The 18,488-nt window shown below is 43.7% G+C and overlaps 1 protein-coding gene across 1 annotated transcript in view; it reads right to left on the reverse strand.

The window, feature by feature from the left end:
• Nucleotides 1-14,167, reverse strand: part of LOC137522303 (uncharacterized) — an 86,374-nt gene extending 72,207 nt beyond the window's left edge. Inside the window, exon 1 of the mRNA XM_068242335.1 lies at nucleotides 14,099-14,167. Within this exon, the coding sequence (XP_068098436.1) occupies nucleotides 14,099-14,150 (52 nt within the window). The 5' untranslated portion in view covers nucleotides 14,151-14,167. The remainder of the gene's footprint in view (nucleotides 1-14,098) is intronic.
• Between the last annotated feature and the right edge of the window lie 4,321 nt (nucleotides 14,168-18,488).

The following is an 18,488-nucleotide window of genomic DNA, read 5'->3' on the forward strand; positions in this document are numbered from 1 at the left end:
CTGTGTCACTGCAGTGACCAGGAAGTTCCAATAGAGGGCGCTCTATTTGAACTTCCTGGTCACGGAGTGACACAGGAAGCGTCGGGATGGAGCAAGAACAGAGCGGTGCGGTGCAGCGCGGAGAAGATGCCCGGGAGCCAGCGTCAGGTAATGTATAGGGGGGGGGGCACAGGCGGCAGGAGCAGCTCAACAGATTTTGATCGGTTTCAGGCTGAAATCGATTCACAATCTGTTTGCAGTAAAGGCAGCCATATGATCCCTCTCTGATCAGATTCGATCAGATAAGGATCTGTCAGCTGGTCGATCTAATGGCAAATCGACCAGTGTATGGCTACCTTAACTGTCAGGCTGCAAAAGCTAATTTAAACCTCTATTCTCCTGTGTTAAACAGTTTAGAAGGAAGACAAAAAGGCAATACTGAAGTTAAAAATCTCTCTTACTATGATGTGTGCTGAACAGCAAGGCTGGTTATTCCCAAGCTCTGAAGGAGGCCGGCAGGACGCATAACAGATACTGCAAAGCATTCTGGGGCTGCCTCTTCTTCCCACTGCAGTACCTTGGGTCATCCCCTTCATTTCCCTATAACGCCCTAATGCTGCTTTCATTCACAGTGAGAAGTTACAGGCTCATGTTACAGCAGCTTGTAACAGCAGCCAGCACTGAAAAATCACAAGGCACATGTTCCGTTAAAGTATACTGCATATTGTTCCTAGCCACATGGCTAATTAATATTCACTGCACAGTAGTGTTGTCCCTTAGGATCTTTTTTGTGAGTCGAATCATCAGGAAGCAGGGAGGATATGACATCACAATTGGCTTCATAGGAGACAGACAAACATAGAACCTGCCATGAGTTGTCAGGAGCATCATTCTCTGCAAATACTATATAACAATTCTGTGAAATCCAAACGTGGACAGTGAAATGCATATGTAATGTAAGTACAGCCAATCTTTAGCTACTGATATATGTGTTTTTTTTCTCTGAGACCTTATACCTAACAGCTCCTCTTTAAGAACAGAGGTAACAGGGGAAATGGAGTAGGGAGGTGGCATTGCCTTACAGGGGCCTTGTAGTCGAGTTCAGCTGGTATGTACTTAGTTTGAGGTGGTACCTTTGTTATTATAAATGGTACATCTTAGAAAAGAGAAGACAATAGGGACTCAATGAAGGGATTTTTGTATGTGCCATTGTAGCCGTTTTGTAGTTCTTAGTTGTGATGCTTTCAATAATCAAATAATTTGGAACTTGGAAACAGTAATAGCCACTCATCATACCTCCAAAGGAATTTGTCTAATGAACAATATCTCAGAGCCCAGGATTTTTCAGTAATTAGCTGGAATTCGGCAATTTTGAGAATTTTCTCTATGTTTGAAACACTGTGAGATTTCCAGTTATAAGTAATTGACATCCTGGTAGCAATGATAAGGTGGCTAATCAGGAATCTTTCCTTCAGAGGAAAGTCACATATTTTGATATGGAGTAAACCCATATGAGGTGGAATATATGATAAGCTCATAGGTAACTTCTTTAGTAGGCGTTCTATTGATTCCCAAAGGGGTCTAATTAGGGTGCAATGCCAGAAGATATGGTCAATTAAACCAACTTGACCACAGTTCCTCCAACAAAGAGGTGAGGCCTGGTGGTCAAATTGTGCAATTTTTTCAGGTGTTAAATACCAGAGCCAGAGCATCTTCAGCAGATTTTCGTGATGTGAAGTGCAATTTGAGAAAGATTTGAGATATTTGAGAGCAAGCTCCCAATCCTCCTGTGAGAGATCCATTTGTAAGATTAATTGACACTTTTTTAATTGCCATTGATGTTTAACTGTTTTATTTGAGAGGAGGGTTCTGTAAAAGGTAGATGCCCCTTTCTGCAGAGCGTTGTGGGGTTGTAGTAATTTTGAGATTTGTGGAGGGAAAGAAATTGGGGTAGGAGAGTGTCTCTTTAGGAAATGTTTGATTTTATGAGATTTGAATATATCTGATTTGGATATATGAAACTCATTTACCAATGCTTCAAAAAACTTGAATTGGGTACCATTGTATGGTTTCTCCAAGGAATGGAGGCCTTTAAGCCCAATCTACACGATACGATTCTTTGTACGATTCGATCATGATTCTGTTTACGATCCGATTAAATCCGACATGTCCGATCAGGCTTCGATTCAATTCAATTCGATTTGCTATTGCAAAACAATGGCAAATCGAATTAAATTGAATCGAATCCTGATCAGACATATTGGATTTAATTGGTTAGTAAATAGAATCATAATCGAATCGTACAAAGAATCGTATCGTGTAGATTGGGCTTTAGATTCCCAGTTACTAAGTGATAAATTGCGAATTGTTGTGGTTAAACTATTCAATGGTAACTAGTATCGACAATTGTTTGGACAAGGAATCCATAAAGCAAGCTTTAACCATTTCTTTCCATAGTTTTAAAGAGTTTGTTATTGTAGGATTTTTTTATATTATGTTTAGTTTCCATATCAAATGGCACTCTAGCTGCAATTTGTATGAATGAGTTGTGAGGTGTTTTTGCTCAGTTTCCACCCAGGGTTTAGATGTATTGTTTGTCCATATTGGTCTCGTCTGGTCTAGTAAAGTGGCCTTGTAGTATAATTCCAGATCAGATACTCCTAATCCCATCTCAGACGAGTGCATTGTTAGTACACTAATTGAGAATCTGGGTTTTTTATTGGCTAAAATGAATTTATTAGTCATCTTTTGGAGTGAGAGGAAGAACATTTTTTGGAACTTTGATAGGTAAATTTCGAAAGAGATATAATAGTTGGGGGAGTATCAGCATTTTGAATGCTGCAGATCTTCCCAACCATAAGAAATCAAATTTTCCTAATGCTTCCAATTTTGTCTTAAGATTTGTTATCCAAGGGGTGTAGTTTGTTATATAATTGGGAAGTTGGGGCTTTAAGATGGATGCCTAGGAATTTTATTGAAGTAGAGGATCAGGAGAATGAATATGAGGATTTCAGTGTATTCGGAACCCTCTCTGGGATATTTTATGGGAGAATTATTGTTTTCTTTTAATTAAGTTTGTAAAATGAAACTTTGGAGAATTCTTGTCGTTCCTGTATCGCATGTTTAAGAGAGGTAGCTGGGTTTTGTAAATGGAGAAATATTTCATCTGCAAACATTTCTAATTTTTCTTCAGAATTATCACACTTGATACCATCAATATTAGAGTTGTTCCTGATTTTTTGTGCAAGTGGCTCTAATGTTAATATTCCATCGGTTATGCTAAAAGGAGCTGATAGTGAACCTGAAGCAGAAACAATAGCTGATGGATGGGAGTATAATGCAGGAATGGCTCTATATCAGTGCTGGGCCGAAATTACGCATGCGCGTAATTACGCATCGTAATTTACAGTTTTTTTACGCGTAAGCGTTACGCGTTACTTACGGTCTTACGCGTAAGTATGTACGCGTAAGCCGTAAAGCGGTATTGTAATTACGCCGCCTACCGTAATTGCTAGGCATGCGTAATTTTACGAACACTCACGCGTAATTTTACGCGTAATTACTAACGTAAAATCTCCCATTTTCTAAGAGTAGCCAATCAGTCAACATCCTAAGCAACCAATAGTATCTTCTCCCGCCCTTCAGTATAAGCGTACGTTTTGACGCATACGAATGATATGTACGCAATAACTGTCACATTGATGGCTATTGCGTACATATCGTACGCATGCGTCAAAAAATACGCATTAATGGGTATTACGGCACTACGCGTAACATCGTAGTGTAAGCGCCTTCATTACGGTATCCTTACGCGTAATTGCGTAAGTTTACGCGTAATTACGGTGATGTACCGTAGATAATTTCCTACGCCGTAACCGTAATTGCGTAATGCGTAATAGCGTAAAATTACGCATAATGATCCGTAAGCGTAGATTTTTCCATTACGAGCAGCACTGCTCTATATATGGGTCCCACGCAACCGAATTTGGTTAGAACACTAGACATATAACCCCAGTGGACCCTGTTGAACACCTTCTCCGCATCCAAGGAGATGAACAAAGAAGGCGTCCGACAGGTCTCCGCTCTATGCATGAGAGACAAGACTTTACGAGTATTGTCATTGGTCATCCTGCCTTTGACAAAGCCAGCTTGGTTGGAGTGTATCAATTGTGGAATAAGAGGCGTAAGGCGGTTGGCAATTACTTTGACATATACTTTAAGATCAGTGTTTAAAAGGGATATCTGTCTATAATTGTTTGGTTCAGTCTTTCCTCTCTTTTGGGATAGTGGTTAAGAATATGATAGAGACTAGTATTGAAATACGATAACAGAGGTGCCAAGTAGAATAAAATTTGTTAAAATTGTTAAAAAGGGGGAAGTGGGTGGACTCGCCTCCCTTCTAAAAAAAAAGGCCGGACAATGGACAGGTTACTTACAGTCTAAAGTAACATTTATTAGTAACTCCAAAAGTGCAACGAGTTTCACGGGTAACAGTCCCGCTCATTTGCCTGAAGAAGCGGGACAGTTACCCGTGAAACGCGTTGCACTTTTGGAGTTACTAATAAATGTTACTTTAGACTGTAAGTAACCTGTCCATTGTCCGGCCTTTTTTTCAGAAGGGAGGTGAGTCCACCCACTTCCCCTTTTTTAACAATTTTAACTAAGTTTATTCTACTTGGCGCCTTTGTTATCCTATTTCAATATTATCTAGTCCACCCTTGGTGGAGGGGTGTATCCCCATTTTCTCCTATCTACAGAGAACGACTTTTTAAACCTGAGCGGGGTCAGGTTACAGTTCTCCCCGCCGGCCTGTACAGTGGTTGCCTTTGTGGCGACACACCCTTGTGAGTATAATCATCACATTTATTAACAAGAGATCTCTCCATGTTAACATACTGCACCATATTGGGCTCTCGGTCCCCCCCCCCCCCCCCCCCCCCCCACACACACACATTTTTCAATGATAGAGACTAGGTATTCTTTTGGAAATGTACCTGTTATAGGGACTTCATTAATCATGTTTGTGAGGGGTGAGGTCAAGATGTGGGAGTATTTTTTACAATAATTATTGATGAATCCGTCTTTGCCAGGAGCTTTGTCATTTTTTAGAGATTTAATGGCTGCTTCAACTTCTTTGAAAAGGGGTATTGAGTTGTTTTTGGTCAATCTCTGATAAATGGGGAAGGGCAACACTGATTAAGTACCTGTCTATGTCTTGTTGGGAGGGTTGCATAGTGTTAGGGTCTTGGTTCAAATTGTATAATTTCTCATAGTATTTTGCAAAAGGAGTTTGCAATATCAATTGGGTGGTGTGAGATATTAGATCAGTAGTTGGGTGTTTTAGTTTGAGATTCTTTGTGTTATCCTGTGAGCATTCATTCTGAGAGTCATAGACTTCCCTGGTTTATTTCTATCTGTATAATCTTATTTTAAAATCTGCGCTTGGCGTGTGTTTTGGCACGTGTAAAGATTTACGCGTGCTAGCACAGGTTTTCGCGCGTTAGCGCAGCACAATGCATATTTTAGCATGCAAATGTTAATGCGCGCAAACCTTTGTTAGCGCACGTAAATCTTTATGCGTGTCAAAACGCGCACGAAGCGCATAGCGCGGCCGTGCTGTGCGTTACCACGGTTTAGTGAATCAACCCCAATGTATAACTTGATTCATCAACCATGAGCATCTGATGATAAGGGGTGGAGGCGCCCACAATATGATAGTCAGATTGCATGTAAATAATAGAAAATAATACAGACTATAAAAATGAGGTATCCTACTTCTCCGGATGACACAACCCAGACAAAAAATGGTTTTAGCGCAGGGCAGATTTATTCAAGCACGTTTATAGGAATCATCGGGCAAAACAAATAATGAGTTTAACTTACCTGGGGCTTCTACCAGCCCCATGCAGTCATCTTGTGCCCTCGTAGTCACTCACTGCTGCTCCAGTCCCCCGCCGCTAGATAGTTTCATTTCTGACGACCTTGGAGTCCGCAGGACACATTGTGTAAATTTTTACACATTCCCATTAGTGCAGGAACATTAACTCATACATTTTTCGCATTAGCAGTGCAACGCTAATACATTTTTGCGTTGCCTGGCTGGCCTGCTGATCTCTTTAGCTGCAGTTGTATCTGAATAACAGCAGAAACAAGCAAGCAGCTAAGCCAGTCAGCCTTCAGTCAGAAACATCTGATCTGCATGCTTGTTCAGGGGCTATGGCTAAAAGTATTAGAGGCAGAGGATCGGCAGGACAGCCAGGCAAGCTGTAATTTTTCAAAGCAAATAAAGATGTCAGCCTACATATCCATCTCAGTTCAGGTGTGCTTTAAAACCTCCCTGGCGTTTTGATTCCCGCGGCCGCACGAGGGTTTTTTTAACCTAATTTTTTATTTTCATGTAGCTAGCCTAGCGCTAGCTACATGATTCCCCCCTCCCTGCTGCACGCCTTCCACCCCTCCGATCGCCGCCAGCGATCAAGCCTATCAGGAAATCCCGTTCTGAATGGGATTTCCTTCAGGGCTTTCCCCATCGCCATGGCGACGAACGGAATGATGTCATCAACATCATCGTCGTCGTGATGTCACAGGGAGTCCTGATCCACCCCATAGCGCAGCCTGACAGCGTTTGGCCAGGCTGAGCACGGGGTCGGCGGGGGGGCCTCTTTCGCAGCGGGTAGCGGCGGATCAGCGGCGAGTAGCTGCGATCAGAGAAACACGCAGCTAACAAAGTGCTAGCTGCGTGTTTAAAAAAAAAATATTCAAATCGGCCCACCAGGGCCTGAGCAGTGCCCTGCGGCGTTACTGGGCGAGCTGAGCTCGTCCGTAATGCCCAGGAGTTTAAAGTGTACACAAGGAGGCATGTGACATGATGAGATAACATGTGTATGTACAGTGCAAAACATATTAATAACCAGGGCTGTTTTACTTGTTTTATTTTGCTGTCTGAAAGAGTTAATTTTTAAGCATGGAAGTGACAGCTTCTGTCTTGTCGGTACCTTGTCGGGAATATAGTAAACATCACTAAAAAGCTAATTACAGTCACACAAGTTTTCCAGGCAGAATACAACTTCTGAGCACTGGGAAGATATATAAAAGGTCAGTAGTTTAAGGTCAATAACAGGTCAGAAGGACGACATTTTAAGTCTGGGACACTTAATTGGCTGCCACTGATGAGAGACAGTAAAACATTCAACCTACTTTTGTAAATGTTTGAATATAAAATAAAACCAATGGCGGTTATGCACCCCCAACGCGAAAACATTTATGCGTTAATGTTCCTGCACTATGCGTAAAAATGTATGCAATGCGGCCCGCCGACCCCGAGGATATGAAACTAGCTGGTGGCGGGGGACTGGAGCAGCAGTGAGTGACTACGAGGCCTCTTACCTGGGCTGGTAGAAGCCCCAGGTAAGTGAAAATCCTTTAACGAGAAAATATTCTCATACTTTTATTTTCAGGTATATAGTGTTTTTTCTAACATTGCATCATTCTCTAATATGTGCAGATTACACAACACTAAGCTTTCAGAATGAGTCTTTCAGAGCAGTCTGTGAAGTAATGACTTCTCCTCTAGCACATAAAAAGAAAACAGTTCACTTACAGTTGAGATAATAAAAGTCAGATAACAGCCCTTCCCACGACTAACTTAGTCGTAGAGATTAATGGCTTTTTTTGCATAGAAATAACAACTAAGTTTCTTAGCTCTTCCTGTACTGGAAACAATTAGACTGATGTATCTGATCTTAATGTTTTATTTCTTAGCTGTACTACACATACAAATCATAATATCATAATTTTTTTTTCGCTTCAGTGTCTCTTTAATAGAGATCGACTGAGGATTCTTGAACCTTTACTTTAGTTATACTGTATTTGGGAGGAAATTTCCACTAGAAATGGGTCTAGTGTATTGATAATTGGGATTATTTAATATTCTATAGCTTTGAGATAGGTTTTTTTTTTTGCTTGTTTTTCTTTCTCTGCCATACTTTTGATGTGGTATTTTACTTGATAAGTGTTATTTATGTTGCATATACATTAGACTTCAGTTTAATGTGTACACAGATATTCTAGTATTCAGTTGAGTAATTTTGCTTTATGAAGTCATCTTATACAATATTTAATGTTCTACTATTGCTTCAACTATATGAATTGTATCATTATTTCTTGTATGCTGGAAACTCAATAAAAACAAGAAATAGAAAAAAAAAAATGACACCTGAAGTGAGAGGTATATGGAGGCAGCCATATTTATTTCCTGGTAAACAAAACCAGTAGAGATGTCGCGAACGGTTCGCCGGCGAACGGTTCCAAGCGAACTTTTGCGGAAGTTCGATTTGCCCCATAATGCACTATGAGGGTCAACTTTGACCCTCTGCATTACAGTCAGCAGGCACATTGTAGCCATTCAGGCTACACTAAGCCCTGGAGCCCCCCCCCCCCCCCCCCCCCTATATAAGGCAGCCTCCGGCGGCCATGACTCACTCGTGTGCCTGCTGCAAATGGACAGACTAGGGAGAGCTGCTGCAGATTTTTTCTCCTAGGGAAAGATTAGTTAGGCTCTTGGCTTGCTCCTTGCTGATTGTTATTGCTAAAATAGCACCCCTCAACAGCTCTTTTGAGAGCTAATGTTTTCCTGATGTGTTTTTTTTGTGTGTGTGTTGCTCACTGACACTGACATTATACAGCCCTATCTGTTGCAGCTGGACCTTGGTAATTGTTATTACTGTGACAGCCAGGCCCTGCCTAACTATCTATACTGGGACACCTACCTATGCCTACCTAACTACTGGGGAACCTACTTACCTATACGGGGACACCTACCTACCTACCTATACTAGGGGACCTACCTATGCCTACCTACCTATACTGGGACACCTACCTATGCCTACCTAACTACTGGGGCACCTACTTACCTATACGGGGACACCTACCTACCTCCTACCTACCTATACTGGGACACCTACCTGTGCCTACCTACCTATACTGGGACTCCTACATATGCCTAGCTAACTACTGGGACACCTACCTATGCCTACCTACCTATACTGGGTCTCCTACCTATGCCTAGCTAACTACTGAGGCGCCTACTTATGCCTACCTAACTACTTGGGCACCTACTTACCTATACGGGGACACCTACCTATACTAGGGGACCTACCTATGCCTACCTACCTATACTGGGTCTCCTACCTATGCCTAGCTAATTACTGGGACACCTACCTATGCCTACCTACCTATACTGGGACTTCTACCTATGCCTACCTACCTATACTGGGTCTCCTACCTATGCCTAGCTAACTACTGAGGCACCTACCTACCTATACTGGGACTCCTACCTATGCCTAGCTAATTACTGGGACACCTACCTATGCCTACCTACCTATACTGGGACTTCTACCTATGCCTACCTACCTATACTGGGTCTCCTACCTATGCCTAGCTAATTACTGGGACACCTACCTATGCCTACCTACCTATACTGGGACTTCTACCTATGCCTACCTACCTATACTGGGTCTCCTACCTATGCCTAGCTAACTACTGGGACACCTACCTATGCCTACCTACCTATACTGGGTCTCCTACCTATGCCTAGCTAATTACTGGGACACCTACCTATGCCTACCTACCTATACTGGGACTCCTACCTATGCCTACCTACCTATACTGGGTCTCCTACCTATGCCTAGCTAACTACTGAGGCACCTACCTACCTATACTGGGACTCCTACCTATTCTTACCTACCTATACTGGGTCTCCTATCTATGCCTAACTAACTACTGGGTCTCCTACCTATGCCTACCTACCTATACTGGGACTCCTACCTATGCCTACCTACCTATACTGGGTCTCTTACCTATGCCTAGCTAACTACTGAGGCACCTACCTATGCCTACCTACCTATACTGTAACTCCTACCTATGCCTACCTACCTACCTATACTGGGTCTCCTACCTATGCCTAGCTAACTACTGAGGCACCTACCTACCTATACTGGGACTCCTTCCTATGCTTACCTACCTATACTGGGTCTCCTACCTATGCCTAGCTAACTACTGGGACACCTACCTATGCCTACCTACCTATACTGGGACTCCTACCTATGCCTAGCTAACTACTGAGGCACCTACCTACCTATACTGGGACTCCTACCTATGCTTACCTACCTATACTGGGTCTTCTACCGATGCCTAGCTAATTACTGGGACACCTACCTATGCCTACCTACCTATACTGGGACTCCTACCTATGCCTAGCTAACTACTGGGACACCTACCTATGCCTACCTACCTATACTGGGTCTCCTACCTATGCCTAGCTAACTACTGAGGCACCTACCTATGCCTACCTACCTATACTGGGACTCCTACCTATGCCTACCTACCTATACTGGGTCTCCTACCTATGCCTAGCTAACTACTGAGGCACCTACCTATGCCTACCTACCTATACTGGAACTCCTACCTTTGCCTACCTACCTACCTATACTGGGTCTCCTACCTATGCCTAGCTAACTACTGAGGCACCTACCTACCTATACTGGGACTCCTACCTATGCTTACCTACCTATACTGGGTCTCCTACCTATGCCTAGCTAACTACTGGGACACCTACCTATGCCTACCTACCTATACTGGGACTCCCACCTATGCCTAGCTAACTACTGAGGCACCTACCTACCTATACTGGGACTCCTACCTATTCTTACCTACCTATACTGGGTCTCCTACCTATGCCTAGCTAACTACTGAGGCACCTACCTATGCCTACCTACCTATACTGGAACTCCTACCTATGCCTACCTACCTATACTGGGTCTCCTACCTATGCCTAGCTAACTACTGAGGCACCTACCTATGCCTACCTACTTATACTGGGACACATACCTATGCCTACCTACATACAAGAAGATAATAAGGTCGTTGCTTCATTGTGGACAGACCAAATTTGATCAGCTGGACAGTCACTGTTGTTCTATCATTGAGCTACCACAGCCCGGCGACCATATGGGCTGGAAAACCGCCACGGCCTGCACTCTGGCCATGTTGCGCACCAGTCCAGCACGGCCGTCACTACACAAACAGCTGTTTGCGGTGCGTTACACAGTGAGTTTGGTGTGTCGGTGTGAAGCAGTACACTAATTACACTCCCTGATTGATGTATACACATGCAAGATGTTTGAAAGCACTTTAGGCCTGCAATTTAGGCCTGCAATGTGATTTCTGCCCTTAAAACGCTGCTTTGCGTCAAATCCAGATTTTTCCCCCGGGACTTTGGGCATGTATCCCACTTCGCCATGCCCCCCTCCAGGTGTTAGACCCCTTGAAACATGTTTTCCATCACTTTTCTGGCCAGCATCATTTTTTCTATTTTTCAAAGTTCGCCTCCCCATTGAAGTCTATTGCGGTTCGCTAACTTTTACGCGAACTGAACCTTCCGCGGAAGTTCACGAATGGGGTTCGCAAACCGAAAATCGGAGGTTTGCGACATCTCTAAATACCAGTTGCCTGGCTGGCCTGCTGATCTCTTTAGCTGCAGTAGTATCTGAATAAGAGCAGAAACAAGCATGCAGCTAATCCAGTCATCCTGTCAGAAACACCTGATCTGCTGCATGCTTGTTCAGGGTCTATGGCTCAAAGTATTAGAGGCAGAGGATCTGCAGGACAGCCAGGCAATCTGTAAATTTTAAAAGCAAATAAAGATGTCAGCCTACATATCCATCTCAGTCCAGGTGTCCTTCAAAGAACAAGCGACACTCATGCTAACCTGGAAATAAAAAACACATATATAAGTAGATAAATACTACTTCTAGTAACATAACAGATGTATTGTGCTACGTAATGATACCTGTGAACTTTATAAAGGAAAAGCAGAAAATCCTATTCTAGGCAGTGGCCATTTTGCCAAGCTAATGCTGACATCATATCCTCCCTGACTCTTGTTCCCCCCCCTCCCTTCTCTTGCTCATTGTGTATTCATTAGCTGCCCTCCTCCCAGAGTCTTCAGACACTCCCACTGAGGTGTATACTAGGAACTGCTCTGTCTTTTTTTCTATTTACACATCCAATCACTGAGTCACCTCAGCCTTGCTTGTAAACACAAGTAATCAGAGGGTGTTTCTGATAAGCAGCTAGGCAGGGAAATAAATGGAAGAGGAGGAATATATTATAGATAAAAAGAACTCCCAGCATTCAACTATTTGGCACTGTTTGGCACTAGGGCCAGAGCTCCTAAAGTATGTGATAACTCCAAATCATAACAGCAGAAAAAGTTTTGCAAGTTTTGAATGCAGGATTAGCATCGTTATCACTTCATACACTCAGACCAGTTGCTGACTGTTGAAATTTGATTTTTATGGTGACAATACCACTTTAAAGTGTACACAAGGAGGCATGTGACATGATGAGATAACATGTGTATATACAGTGCAAAACATATTAATAACCAGGCTGTTTTACTTGTTTTATTTTGTGGCCTGAAAGAGTTCATTTTTTATACATGGAAGTGACAGTCTGTCTTGTTGGTACCTTGTCGGGAATATAGTAAACATTGCTAAAAAGCTAATTACAGCCACACAAGTTTTCCACGCAGAATATAACTTCTGAGATCAGGGAAGATCTATAAAAGGTCAGTAGTTTAATGTCAATAGTCAATAAAAGGTCAGAAGGCCGATATTTTAACTCTGGGACACTTAATAGGCTGCCACTGATTAGAGACAGTAAAAAACATTCATCCTACTTTTGTAAATGTTTAAATATAAAATAAAACCATGGGATACTTAAAATGTCATTTTTAGGAGTAGGAGGATAAATGTAATTGTTTTTCACATCCGTTTATTTTCACCTTGGGTTCACTTTAAGTGAACGTATCCTTCAAAGGACAACCGAGGCGACGACCGACGCTGGTGACAATACATTACCTGATCCAGCCGGCGCGAGTCCCCGCTGTCACCACTGCTCCTTCTCAGCTGGATTCCGGCAGGCTTTACTTCTTCCTGTCCCGGCAGGAAGTTTAAACAGTAGAGCGCCCTCTACTGTTTAAACTTCCCCGGACAGGAAGTGAAGTGAAGCTGGAGGAGCCGAGCGCGGAGACCAGGGGACTCGCGCCGGCCAGATCAGGTAATGTATGCTGGGGGAGGCGACAGCTTCACAGATGGTGAATCCATTTCATGCTGAAATCGATTCACAATCTGTTTGTAGTAAAGGCAGGTTTACGATTCCTCTCTGATCAGATTCGATCAGAGAGGGATCTATCTGTTGGTTGATCTGATGGCAAATCGACCAGTGTATGGCCACCTTTAGGAAGAAGGAGGACAGATACAGTTATTTATCTCGTCACTTTATTTTCACCTCAGATGTGCTTTTAGGCTAGTTACACACCAGGACGTTGTATTTAGGGGACGTTATAGGGCACATAACGTGCCCCTAACGCAATGACTGGTGCTCTCTGGTGTGGACGTCGGAGTGAGCCGCGTTGTGCAGCTCACTCTGGCGTCCGTGATGCGTACTCTTGGACGCATGCGGCATCACGTGGTCCCGCCCAGCCAACCGCCGCACAGAGCGGCCGCTCCAGGAAGTAAACACTGCACGTCACTGAGTGCAGTGAATATTAATTAGCCATGTGCCCGGCCGCTCTCCCCTCCTCCCCAACATGACTGAGCATGTGCAAACAGTCTAACGCGGCTTAGCCGCGGAGAACGCACAGCATGCAGCACTTTGCTGCGTTACAATGTAACGCAACGTGGGCAGTGTGAACAGCCCACTTGTGTTACATTGCTGTGCGTTGGGGGAGCGTTACAGGCTGCACTAACGTGCGCCTGTAACGTCCCTGTGTGCAAGAAGCCTAAGGCCTCTTTTCCAAGAGCAGTTGAACTGGGTGCTTAGCAAGCAGTTACCAGGCAGCAGTGAGCAGTTACCAGGCAGCAGTGAGCAGTTACCAGGCAGCAGCAAGCAGTTGTGAGAGTTTGAGAGGCATTTCACTGCCTGTTAACTACCCGTGCAGAAGAGGCCTAAGGGTTGCAAAACAGTGCAGGCAACACAATATACTGTACCATCTACTTCACCTCCTTCGAATAATCAGCTTTTTCAGCTGCAGTATAAAATCAGTACAGTCTCTCACCTGTAGATATAATGCCACAGAGGATGCACACGGCAGGAAGGACTGCTTTCATGATGTCAGGGAGGACAGCAATTGGTGTTGTAGGGATGATCAGTGGTAGAGAATGCCGGTATCAGCCTCTCTGAGCTAGGAATACATGACAGGTCCTCAGGGATCGCCGCTGAAACGACTGAATACAGATCATAAACAGGCTGTAGAAGACACACATCTATAATTTCGCTCACATGTTTCCAGGAAACAGACCTTCTCACCGCATCCTATAATTGTTCTGGCAGCTTGCATGGAGTGGTGGCACTATATAACATTTCACTTTTTATTTACAAAAATAACCATGCAGCCCATTACTGGGAGGGAGGAGGAGCCCTCAGAGGTGATACTGTATATGGAAGGGATAAGGTAAATTGGATAAAACATAAATAAACAGGCTTACCTCTAAAAGAAGGGGGTAGCCCAAATAAAGTAATAACATTTTAATAGAAAGCAGACACTTGAATGATAACGCGTTTCGCGGATCGCAGTCCGCTTCCTCGGATCAAATAATGAAAGTGTCTCAATACCAGCGATTTGCAAGCAGGGAGCACCTCTATACCCCCTTCGAGGGTTCAGCTGCAAATTGTTAATGTATAAATTCCTGACTTATACCTCTGTTCCAACACATTAAAAAGTCAAAGAAGGGAGTCTCACTTCAGTGGCTGCATAATATAAAATAAATGTAAGGAATGTAAGAGGAAGAGAGTCCGACTCAAAGAACTCAACAAATAGTCAGAACTGGGAAGGGTGGAGTAGGACAAATGGGCAGCCAGTGACCCCAAGATAGATAAAAGAGCAGCTAAAAGTATCAGCAGTCCTGTTTTTAAAGTGGACCTGAACTCTTGCACAAGAGAGAAGGAAAAAATAGAGAAATGCACCCTACATACGTATTTAGAGAGTTTAGCATTTCTAATTCCCCCTCATTTGTGACTAATCACCACCGTAATTTGATCTCTCAGCAGCTATCAGAAAGCCAGCACAGCAGCCATGTTGCAGTCTGTGTTTGGCTTCTGTGCTAGGCAGATCAGGGAGAGTGTGCTGCTGACAGGGAAAGAGTTAGGCAGGCCTGTGTCCTGTGTCCTCAGTGCAGATTCTTGCTGCTGCCACATTGTCCTGAACAGCTAAGCCCTTAGGGCTGATACATTGTTTGTCTTGCTATTGTATTGCTCTTCTGTGGCCAGTGCATAAGTTAGCTGTTGGAGACAGGTTTGCTGGTCCTAGTAGTGCACCGACCATAACCCAATTATCCTTCACACCACTACTGGCATCTAGTATCCACTACTGTTCCCTTTTTTGTTGGTCACTTAACTGTCATTGAACTACCTCAGTCTGACCATAGAGACTGGAAAACCGGAAAAGCCTGCACTCCCACGATTGTACGCACATGCACGGCGGCCACTACACACCACTACACAAACATGGCCGCCGAGAGAACTAACATTTATGTCCTTGAGGTATCAACTAGTAAAAACAAAGATATGCTCACCTGACGTCATCACTAAAGATCTTTGCCGTTGTTTGCGGACTGCGGTGCATTAAAGCGGCGTTTAGTCTGTCAGTGAGAAGCGGGTGTAACCCTTACACTACCTGATTGACGTCTACAGACGGATAATGATCTCTGCGCTCTACCTTTATCCACATCAATCACATTCAATAAGAACGAAAGTGCAAATCCCCTTACGGGTAGAGACTCACCAGATCCAAAGGTCTCAAGGGGCCAAGTCTCGCATCCGGGGGTGTTGCCCCCCCCCCCCCCCCCCCCCCCCCGTCGCTTCTCTGGCTGTCAGGTGCCGTCTGCTTGCTTCCGGTGGTGTCTTTCCTCCAGGTGGCTTGATAAGAGGGGGTAAAAAATAGACAGAGGACCCGCCTCTAATCGTGTATTACTTCTTTTTATTTTATAAAAAATAGTTAAAAACAATAGTTAGCAGCATAAAAAGGTTATACAGCAGGGCGGGGTACAAATTAGTAGAGCGTGAGGACTTAGGTCCCGGGTGGCTGCCTCTCGCCGTATATTGTCATCATCCACGCCGCTGCTGTAATGTTAAAAACCGCCGCTCCAGGGATCACATCAGTGACGCCACTCAACCGCATGTACTGCCGTACGCGTCACACGTTACGCATGTACGCGTTGACGTCACCCACAAGCCACGCCCTACACGTTTCGTTGATAACAGCTCATCAGGGGCTTCTGAAGCCCCTAAACCAGATAAATGATGTGCTAACATGTGCCCTAATGTCCATTAAAATTGTGATTTTCAGTAAAATTAATGCAAATTACCGCAGCAAAAAAATTCATGACTAAAATTTACTGTATGAAGTAAAACGTGACTGAATCTACCGGAATCACTGAATGTCTTTACTGCATGTGGTAAATTATCATACATGCAGTAATTTGCTCGAAAACCCTATCAGAATTGGGGCCACTTGTGATCAATAAAAATCTCTGGATCCATATGCGGAGTGAAACCTTGGAACGCATATGTGCTCCAGTGACATCAGAGATGACCAGGGTTGCTTGTAAACTACGCCAGTGCGAATCTACGCGTCGTAGTCCGCAACTACGCATCGTAGTTCATAGACGAAGTTTAAAACACCGCGTACGTATTTTCACGTAGTCCTAGTACCGCCATTTGAAGCTTCGCCCGCTACGCGTAGTTGACGTATGCATTGTGAAGTCAACTACGTGTGCGGTAACTGCATCTATAGGGATCATTGCGCATGCGCAGAAATATTATTGCCCTTCTATACGTATACAATTCCGCATTGGAAGGTGGAATGAACGCATATATTAGTTCACCCATGCGCGGATTATTGCGGAAATTTTTCTGCATAAGGGCATAAGCGTCCGCATACACTACGCTTCGCACTACACGAAGCTTCCGTATTTTAACGCATAGTCTACAAAATACAAAGGTAGCGAAGTTTATGCTTTCAAAACCGTAGTTTGCGAAGCGTAATTGTGTGGAACTATGCGTAGTTCCAGTGTAGCAAAGTTGGCTGACTAGGACCATCCCTGGAGATGACTGGCACATGCCGGAAGTAATGAGAACGGATACCGGAAGTGAATGTACCAACGACTGGCGGCTGTTGAGCAGCACAGGACACACAGGGAATAGTAATTATGAGTTTTAAGATAAATAGCTGCACTTTGCCCGCCCGCTCTCGTATCCCCTGATGACGGCAGAAGGCCGAAACTAGTTGGGACGAGAGCGGGCAATACAGCACGTCTGATCGCAAGTAACTCTGACATAGTACCACATTGGGTGGGAAGTGCATTTGCCAGGAGGGTCCCTACTGGAGTAGGACCCTCTGAATGTGAGTGTTTTTACTGCATATCTGGAACTTTGTGACCAAATACAATTTTCTTTTTGAATTTTCCACTGAGAGACTCCCTTTTCCATTTATTTTATGTGCACTGAGTGGCACATCCAGATACATCCTGCGTCATCTATATGGGATCTCTGGAGGTGGAAGAATTGAATGGTAGCTAAGAGATGTGGATCGCATAGCGCTACTGAGTGACTGCTATACTCTGCACTACCTGTCCATGACCGTCGCTTGTCCTTTGCTGGCTCCCAGCACACTCCTTGCTCCATACACATAGCCCACGTTGTTGCTGGAGTAACATGTGACATCAAACACGGCAGCCACGTCGGAAGCGTGTATGGAGCAGGTAGTGCGCCCGGAGCCAGCGGGGAACAAGCAGCGGCGAGCACTGTAAAAAAAAAAGGACAGGAGATATCAACAAATGAGCAATTTTGTGGTTAAGAGGTTCTAGTGGGATCAGAAATAGAGATTGCCCGGACAGAGGCATCCCCCTCCCAAGGTAAGCATCTCCCAGAGGGTTTTTTTCATTACAGATCCTTTTTAAGATGTATCTCATACTGCTTGTTTAGTTAATGTGTATTTTCGCTTTAAATTGTTAACATCTCACTAATTGACATGGGGAAAAAAAAACCTTTGTAGTTAGAAGCTTGGGGATGTTAAAGAGACACTGAAGCGAAAAAAAAAAATGATGATATTATGATTTGTATGTGTAGCACAGCTAAGAAATAAAACATTAAGATCAGATACATCAGTCTAATGGTTTCCAGTACAGGAAGAGTTAAGAAACTCCAGTTGTTATCTCTATGCAAAAAAGCCATTAAGCTCTACGACTTTCAAAGTCGTGGAGAGGGCTGTTTCCTGACTTTTAATATCTCAACTGTTTTTGAACTATTTACTTTTTCTCTGCCAGAGGAGAGGTCATTAGTTCACAGACTGCTCTGAAAGAATCATTTTGAATGCAGAGTGTTGTGTAATCTGCACATATTATAGAATGATGCAACGTTAGAAAAAAACACTATATACCTGAAAATAA

The sequence above is a fragment of the Hyperolius riggenbachi genome, chromosome 6 (assembly GCF_040937935.1).
Source record: "Hyperolius riggenbachi isolate aHypRig1 chromosome 6, aHypRig1.pri, whole genome shotgun sequence".
In the NCBI taxonomy this organism is placed as follows: domain Eukaryota; kingdom Metazoa; phylum Chordata; class Amphibia; order Anura; family Hyperoliidae; genus Hyperolius; species Hyperolius riggenbachi.